This window comes from Dipodomys ordii, unplaced genomic scaffold, assembly GCF_000151885.1.
Source record: "Dipodomys ordii isolate 6190 unplaced genomic scaffold, Dord_2.0 Scaffold98, whole genome shotgun sequence".
Lineage (NCBI taxonomy): Eukaryota > Metazoa > Chordata > Mammalia > Rodentia > Heteromyidae > Dipodomys > Dipodomys ordii.
Window position 1 is genome coordinate 6,829,422 of NW_012267314.1, and position 9,372 is coordinate 6,838,793.

The 9,372-nt window shown below is 40.8% G+C and overlaps 1 protein-coding gene across 1 annotated transcript in view; it reads right to left on the reverse strand.

Annotated features, from left to right (window-relative positions):
• The window catches only part of Stxbp5 (syntaxin binding protein 5 (tomosyn)), a 136,308-nt gene extending 130,396 nt beyond the window's left edge, over positions 1 to 5,912 (reverse strand). Inside the window, exons 1-3 of the mRNA XM_013026941.1 lie at positions 5,726 to 5,912; positions 405 to 685; positions 107 to 316 (exon numbers count right to left, since the gene is read on the reverse strand). Coding sequence (XP_012882395.1) covers positions 107 to 316; positions 405 to 685; positions 5,726 to 5,912 — 678 coding nt within the window. The remainder of the gene's footprint in view (positions 1 to 106; positions 317 to 404; positions 686 to 5,725) is intronic.
• Between the last annotated feature and the right edge of the window lie 3,460 nt (positions 5,913 to 9,372).

The window sequence follows — 9,372 nt, forward strand, 5'->3', positions numbered from 1 at the left end:
TCTCGCTCCCCTCCCTTCCCCTCCCCGGAGCCCCGGGAGAAGCTGGGGCTTAAATTATCCTCTGCGAAAATCCCAGACGCCGGGCTGAATTTCTCCCACCCCGAACGCGCTTGCCAGAGTATGCAGCTGCTTCCCCTGCAGCTGGCATCGTCCAAAATGCGGGCGGCTCTCGGGCTGCGGGAGAGCTGGGACTGGAAATCCGCTCCTCGGAGCGGAGGTGGGGAAGGAGTGCGTCCTCCCCGTCGGGAAGCGGGGGCTGCGGCGGGGGGGGGGCGGGGGCGATCGCCGTCGCGTTACGGATGGGCTTTGTGTGGGACTTGTTTGGATTGAGGATATTGAAAAAGATTATGTCAGCGACAAAAGGATGGCAGACGTTGAAAGGTACTAGCAAAGGCGAGACTCGCCGGGAGGGAAGCCCGGCCTCCTTCCTGACGCTCTGACAGTTGGTAAAACCAGTCTGGCCGTGGCGGTGGCTGCTGGAAGCCAATACGCAGCAGCCAAAGGGGAAGGGGTGCAAGACCCGGCCTGCGACACGCCACCCCGAATTCGGCGGGAAGGCTAGGCGGGGGGCGAGCGGGGGGAGCGGATGTCAGCGACGCTGGCGCTGCCCGGGCTTCCGAACCTTCCGTGGGTCGCTGGAAGGCCGACCGGCCACGCGGCACCCGGAGCCTCCTCTGGACTCTTTCTAGAGGGGGCAGGAGACTGGGTGAAGTTTTTGCTCAGACCTGTCTGATGCTTATGAGAAATGGGCTCAAGTTTTCAAAGGCAGAGAGAGGGAGGGAGGGAGAGGGCACAGCTGGAGGAAATTCTCTCGTTCAACTAGAAAAGACATCGGAGACACCGAGGAACAGATTGGGAAAGGTGTGAAAAATATGAAGAAGCGCAGAAAGACTAACTGAATTCAGCAGGTGAGGAAGGAGAGGACAGTCCTGGGGTTACTGACTTCCCGCACCCTTCCCCGCTACGGTACAGACAGACAGACAGACAGACAGACAGACAGACAGAGACAGACAGACAGACAGACAGACAGACAGACAGACAGACAGACAGACAGACAGACAGACAGACAGACAGACAGACAGACAGACAGAGACAGGGTGGAGCTACAAAGGGTCTGTTAGTTCTGAAGCTCTCGCCGTTTTCCTTGTGATTGGTCGCCTCCAGCCCCCTTCTGAAAGTTCTCGTTATCTTATTGGCAAATATAACTTGCCTTCAAAAAGAGTCAGCCAATCACTACCACCGGAGCTCATGCATTTCGGGAAGTGTAGTTCTCACCCATCTTTCGCGTCCCTGGGTGAAGCCTTCCCCTTGGAACCTACAAATGGGAGGGGGTGGGGGTCGGGGTGCCTGGCTTAATACGTATTGAAGTAGAATGTAAATTCACGCGGGAGAAAGGAGCATGAAGGTAAATTTGAAGACTCTTCAGAATACTTTCCAAGTGGCTCTGAACTTTTGTTTTGCTAATTAATTTTTCGGAAATATATTTTTGTGCTGTGTGACACAGTGCTTGGTACTGTAGGCATAAAAATGAAATTCTGGCTTTAAGTGGGCTTACCACAGTCTCAGGTGGAGCTTCAATTACGTGGAGAGCGTGGTGTTGTGTGTGTGTGTGTGTGTGTTGACCCTGAGGCCTGAACTTAGGACCTAAGCACTCACTGTCTCTGAGCTTTGTTTGCTCGAGGCTAGCCCACTATCACTTGAGCCACAGCTCCACTTTTGGATTTTGGGGAGTTAATTGGAGATAAGAATCCCATGGACATTCCTGCCAGAGGAATCAAGATCCTCAGATCTCAGTATCCCTGAGTAGCTAAGGATTGAAGATGTGATCCACCAACACCAGACTCCTAGAGAGCCTTTAAATATTTCGAATAACTCCATGTAGGAATTTACAAAACAGGAAGATTATATGCCATTAGAATTTTGTGATCTAGGAAGTGGAGCTGTGGCTCAAGTGGTAGAGCACTTGCCCTGAGCTGAAGAGATGAAAGACAGCACCCAGGCCCAGAGTTCAAGCCCTAATACTGCCAAAAAAAAAAAAAAAAGAATTTTATGATCTACCTTTTCACATAGGTTTAAAAGAAATTGATTGGGTCATTGATTATCGTTGAATTATTTTTAAACAAACAAACAAACAAACAAAAATCCCAACACTGGTGAAGTAACAGTGTCTTGCCCAGAGACTGGTCATGTAGTGGAAAAATCCCAGACTTGCTTGCCTGAATTTCAATCCTTGCCTGGGTAATCTGTGCAACCTTGGGAAAATTCCTTAACTTTCCTTAAATTTCCTTAACTTTCCTAAGGGTCAGAGGCTTCATGTGTGAAATGAGGGTAATACTACCTCCTCCCTAGGATTTTTCCCAGGGGGAGGGTTGAGGAGTAGAGAATGAAGCTCTTTCTACATTACTCAGCATTCTGAAGGCCCTAAAAATTGGCAACTTCCTGGTACACTGTCAGGATTTTTAGGTGAAGGGAACTTCAGGAGATCACCAAGTTATGCCTGGTCTCTATTTTTTAATTTAGGTATTTGTTTTTGTTTGTTACAATTATTTCCTTATCACTTTCATGAGATTATGAACTAGTATTACCAAAACATAGTTCTTAGAAGATGCTCAAGATTTAAAATGAATGTAGTTAGATTTGGGGCGCTGTATCTTATCCCTCTCGAATTCAGGAATAGTAAAGCACTTCTAGAAATCACTTTATATATATTTATACCAATGCCTCCCAAAACATCCATTCATGATGGCAAAGATAAAACAACAGATCCTCAAGCTCATGGTATTTCTAGCAAGTCAGTTTCAGTTGCTTATTTTGTTTGTAAAATTAAACTTGAAAATTGAAGAAGGAAATGTAAAATTAATTAAAAATTTAAAATTTGTATTAAGCATAAATGTAAAACATTGTTCAGTTTAAAACTTAACACAGAGCATTTCATGTACAATAATATCTTAGAAAAATTTCATATTTGTTTGTTTTATTTTAATGAATGAATCAGTATGTTGATTTCAATAGCTTTCTGCCTTTGAGCAAGTGATAGTCTCCTAAATGGAATCTTTCTTCCCTGCTTATTGAAGAATGAGCCAAAACATGACACCACTGAAAATTTAGGTAGATTACATTAAATGAGTCAGGTGGCACAAAAAAATACTTTGTTAACAGATGAGGCACAAAAAAAGAAGAGAAAGCAAATTTTAAAGACAAAAAGATTCACACACACAAAAAGAAAGATAGCCCACTCAATTATGTATGAAAGACCAAAAATTCAGAATTTCATAAAATTCCGGAATCATTATCTTGTTTAAAAGTTACAGTATTAAGGAAGGCTCTTGGTTTTTTTTTTTAGTCTCATAGGTGCAACTGGATAGTAAATGCAACTAAAAAATAGAAACAAAGTAAATATTTTAATAAATTGTATATTGATAAAAATTTTCTGGAAAGTAGACCAAACCTACATCATTGCTCATTCATTTTTATTGACTTAATTTTAGTTTATTGAGTCCCAAAGGATGTGCACATGACAATAATTGATTTACTACACCATTTAACAGAGTATTGAGTTTAGATGATTGCTAAGTTGTAATACACATGTTAATTAGTTGGTTTTCTGACTGGGTTACTAAAGTGATAGGCTTGGGAAAATACATTTTTATCAGGTGACTTTCTTTCCAGATTCCAACTTATTGGATCAGAGGTAGACATATGAAATAAATCAAGCCCAGCAATATTCTGGGAATTTAAAATTGAGATATAAAGTTGTTAACTGGGCTAAACTATAAGAATACTGAATCATGTAAAGTAGAGCTGAGCAACAGCCAAGTTTTACTTCTTGTTCAATGAAACTAAGAGTGACCATTTTTAGGTAAAATATAGGAAGAAGGAGCAGACACACAGAACAAAGAATAGTGACCAACCGTGACACCAGGAAGGTAGAAAGTAGGATCTCCACTTCTGACTTGTCACTTTCCCAGGCCTTACCCCTTGTCCAGTCTACCTTCTATATTTTCTTCACTTCTTCATGAAAATTAGTTTGAATGGATTTCTGAATTTGGAATCAGATATGCTGATGGAAATTTGGACCTAATCTGTTCCCCTAAATCCTTCACCAACTCTTCTTACCTTCTACTGTCCATCCATTCTACCTATAGGTAAGAGGCTATGGCAATAATTCAGCAAAAGGTTAGGACTTCGGACCAAAATGGTAATATTAAAAAAAGAAAAAAAAGGTCAGTCAGATTCTGGATCATATTTTAATGGTAGAGAACGAGGATTGCTGATGACACAAGGAGTTATCAGAGAAAATAAAGAGGTCAAGATGATATCTCAAAGTTTGGCCTTAGCATTTCAGAGTGTAATACTTAACTTAATTTCCACATTAATGACTCTTGGGTAACTTCCAGATCCCGTTCGTATGCTAATGGACTGAACAAATATCATCAGCTAAGTAAATAAGCTCTCTCTGGGTACAACCAGCAGAATCCACTAAATTGATCTTTGTCAGACTCTGGACTTTCGAGAAACAGAGCACACAGTTATTAGTGAGCCTTCACCATTCTTCAGATTACACTCCATAAGAGTATTACTAAAATGTAGGCAAAGATATCTACACAATGGCAAAATTCATGTGAAAAGAAAATTCCAGAACTGCAAAATAAAACGAACAGAACCAAAGGTACAATAAAATGTAACATATGAGGCAATCATATCTAATATGAATGAAAAATAGTATGAAATTATTTTGTTGCTGTTGTTTTGGTAGTGTTGGTGTTTGAACTCAGGACCTCATACTTGGTAAACAAGTTCCAGCTCCAAATTCTTAAAACTTAGAACTTGATTGGGCAATCAGAAGCTCCTCGAAAAATTCTCATAGATTTCAAGTGCAATTTCTACAATGTAAACATATTTGATAAGGGATGATGCTCCCAGTATTTTAGATTTTTAAAAAATATTTTTTAGAGCTGGGAAGGTGCTCAGTGGTAGAGTGCTTGCCTTGCCTGCATGAGGCCCTGGGTTCGATTCCTTAGTACCACATAAGCAAAAAGAAAAAAGCCGGAAATGGTGCTGTGGCTCAAGTGGTAGAGCGCTAGCCTTGAGCTGAAGAGCTGAGGGACAGCGTCCAGGACCAGAGTTCAGGCCCCACAACTGGACCCAAATATATATATATATATATATATATATATTATATATATTTTTTAATGTTTTGGACTTTAGATATTGTAAACTTTGGGTCATTTTACCAGAGTTAGGTTTTCTTCTAAATAACTCATTGAAATTGGATTAATTGTGACTATATAGCACCAAGTATCTTACGCAATTACTCATAATTAATATTCACTGCTACAGAATACGTTTTGAACAACAGTTTAATATTTTCTGACCACCTCACCCTTGCTTCTCTCCTTCCACTTTGTCCTTCACCTCAGCCCATCTTTCATCCCTGTCAAATAACTAAAAACAGAGAGAAAAATGATCATCATACAGCAGTTCTTCCTTTTATGAAGGGGCTGTGTGGGATTAACCCCATCGTAAAGAGAAAGCAGCATAAATGAAAAAGGCCTTTCAAATTCCCTATACCACACTTCCGAGCCTCACAGCCCCACCTGTTGAGGTGTTGGTGGTTGTCCAGGTGATGGCTGGGCTGAGTGGAAGCTGGTGTGGTAGCAAACGCCCAGCAACACTTGAGGGAATGAGAGTATCACTGCCTCTCAGTAGCAGGAGAATGACTCACCAGATGACTTACAGTTTCTACTAATACGTCTATCACTATCCTTAAATCCAGATGAATCCAAACGGGAACCAACAACCCTTTGTAAGCCAGATTTTGTAAAGTCAGATTTTGGTACTTCTCTAACAAGTATTCCTTTAGAGCAGGTCACACATAGCAGATGTGATTCTGAGAAAATTGCCAAGGCCATTATTATTCTTTTAATTAAAATTAACTCCTTCAATTAAAATTAAACTCATTTATCTAGAAAACAAGGCGGTTGCTAAGTTCTAATATGTTAAAAATAATCTAACCACTTTTTCCCTCTGAGCTTCCTGACAGGGCAGCTCTCTGAGATAGTGCCTGTTGAGACTGGGGCCAGACAGAGTTGTCATATCTCCTAATCATCTGACTGTAGGACTTTGACACACAAACTCATTTGTCATTCTAGTTAACCTTTAAAGACTATCATAGGAAATCACAAAAGATTTCAGGCACCTCGTTGTAAGTTTAGAACTGATTGCCAGATGGTTTTGAGCAAGCAGCACATACTTGGTCCAACAAGAATGTACTTGCAGCCCTGTATTTATTGGCTGATCTTTTTCTCCTACCTCTAAGCCAAATAGCTTCCATTCTGAGTATATTTCTGGCCTCTTGTTAACTGCTTTTTTTTTGTCGGTCATGGGGCTTGAACTCTGGGCCTGGGCACTGTCCCTGAGCTCTTCAGCACAAGGAGAGCGCTCTACTGCTTAAGCCAGTTTTCTAGTGGTTTTTATTGGAGATAAGAGTCTCACAGACTTTCCTGCCCCGGCTGGTTTTGACACTCTGCACATTTTCTTAGCCCCGAGTCTACCTTCTGTGGCCACCACACTGTTCCTGGTTCTATGCCCAATAGCCATAAACTAAGTTTCTTGGGCATGAGATTTTGTTGTTGTTGTTGTTGGTCATGGGGCCTGAACTCTGGGCCTGGGCGCTGTCCCTCAGCTCTTCAGCTCAAGGCAAGTGTTCTACCATTTGAGCCACAGCGCCACTTCCCACTTTTTCTGCTTATGTGGCACTGAGGAATCAAACCCAGGGTTTTATGCATGCAATGCAAGCACTCTACCACTGAGACACCTTCCCAGCCCCAGGCATGAGATTTTTAATGCAGACTTTCTATTTAGAAACTTGCTCACATAATAATAAGCCTAGGTATTGGTGAAATAAAGGTAAAAGACACTTACTGTGCCCCCAATAAGAAGCAAACCTTTAAAAATTCTCAGTACAATAACACACACACACACACACACACACACACACACACACACAAAAACACACACACACACACACACACACCCCTAGCTCTTAAAGTCTTGGAGAACAATTTGGATGTTTTCCTTTTTTTTTTTTAAGGAACTTTTCAAAGAAGATTAAACACAGAGTATAGGAAAACATACAATAATTCTTGTCATTTATTTTAAAAAAAAATTCTCCACCATTCTCATGACAATTTGACAACTACCCATCCCTCCTTCTATTCCTGGTAAGACCAGCCTTGGTTGGATGGTTTGATCACTCTCTCCAATTTCTCCTCATGTTCATCTACTAGAAATTTCTGCTCTCCATACTTACTTCTATTAGCTAATACCTCAGCTAACCAGGCCAAGGTAAAAAGAAGTAAATAGTTTAGAAACACAAGGAATATTCTTCACAAAAGAGTGACGAGGAATATGATTGCTTACACTTCAGTAATTTACTTTCAATCTGCCTCTGGTCCATGAATATAGTTATAACCATAAGGTTGGGAACATGCCATGACCAAAGCTCATAATACAAGGGTAGAGTTCTTAGACCCTTTCCAAAAAGAAGATCTAGAATCTGAGTCTTAGTGTTTATGTCTATCTGTCAACAGGGTAATGACAAGCATTGCTATGTATCTCCTAGGTACAAAGTCTTTGCTGAATCTTGTGGGAAATACAAACATGACACAAGGTACAACTTGGTTGAAGCACACAATAAGTTATCAATGTAGGGATACGAAGTGAAAAGAGAGCATAAAGACCAATGACAAAGAAACGTTTTTATTGTCACCAAAGCAACCATCTCTCATAGGGTATGTTCTCATGATGCTTTGTCCCAGAAGATGTGCCTCCATTCACTTACCCTTTGATGAGTAGAAACATGTAGGCTGAAGGAGAAGGAGGATCATTAAGTTCCATAATTGCCACTCTAAACGTCCAACTAATCCCCTTAAGATTCATTCAGACCAGCATGGCCCCAATATTTCCACTGAGCCTTGATCCTGTTCACCAAGCCTTAAGCGCAGCTTCCCTTCCTTGGTTTCTTCATAATTGTAATGAACATGTAACCTCATATTTGGGGTATGTAGAAGTTTTTGCATGTTCAGATGGTTATTGCCTGTTAACCCTTCAGCATGGAGTGCTGAGCCTCTTTTGATTTTTGTAATGATAAGAAAAACACTAGTCCTTTCAGCCCTAGACTGTAGGGAGAGAGGGAAGAAGGAATCCAGGCCTCTTTTTGCTCCACATTATTTTGCAGTGGTTGGGTATAATCATACTTTTGAGAAGCCACTGGGTACTAAGTAGCTGGAGACTATTAAGAACTTTTGCTTAAGACCAATATATTTTGAAGGCACAGCGGGTCACGTGTGCTGATGAGGAATACCCTTTGCCACTGTGTTCTTTCAAATGGGGTTTTCCCAGTGTCCCATGAAACTTAGTAACTGGTAGTCTCCCTAACACGTAATCCTTGTTGTCAATGCAAAAATTCCTTTTTTGCTGGCTCGTAAGATAGAAATATTCTGCTTATTCACAATGAGGTTTTTAACTTCAAGAAATTGAGGGGGAAGTTTCATGAGAACATTATCATAGTTCATACAGCTAGTGGTTTCCTTAAAAAAGATGTCTCACTGCTATTGAAAGTTAAAGGAGAGGCATCTTTTCCTGAGAATATTAGTGAGTGTCCTCATGAAAATATTAGTGTGAGTATGCAGCCCACTGGGGGAATTCTACTATCCCTTTAACTATCAGCTCTTCCTAGCTGGTGTTTACTCTTTTGTTGTTTTGTTTTTGTGAGTCTGCTTTCTAGGCAGGCCCCTTGAGCCCTGCCTCTCCCTTGTATTATTATATTGTATTTGGTAGGATAACTGAGAGGACTCAGACCACTGCAAGAAGCATAATTTAATCTTGTCCCTAGTTAAGTAAAACCAGGGAAGTCTATCGGTACTTGATTTTCACTCCCTTAAATGAAAAGTGGGGATATATTACATACCTAAGCAAAGTGTTTTAAGATTAGAAACAGGATAAAGTTTGAAGGTCAAAACCTGTCGCTATTCTGATCATTCTTTTAATGTGTACAATTCTCTAGGGAATTTTATTTTGTTCTTCTGACTTAAGTATTAATTACACATGGATGACTTATTTATCTGTATGTCCACTTCAAGCCTTTCATGTGAACTCCAGCTTCCAGTTGTAAAACCTCTGGAACTTGTCCATTTGGATATTCAGAAGACAACTAAAATGTATTATGCAAACTAAAACTAAATACTTCATCTCCAACTGCAAATAATACTACATATGACCTATAGTCTTGCTTATGTCTGATAATAGTGCTCTGCCTTTCTCAATGTTCAGGCACATACCAGTAAACTTTGACTACTGGCTCCCATACCG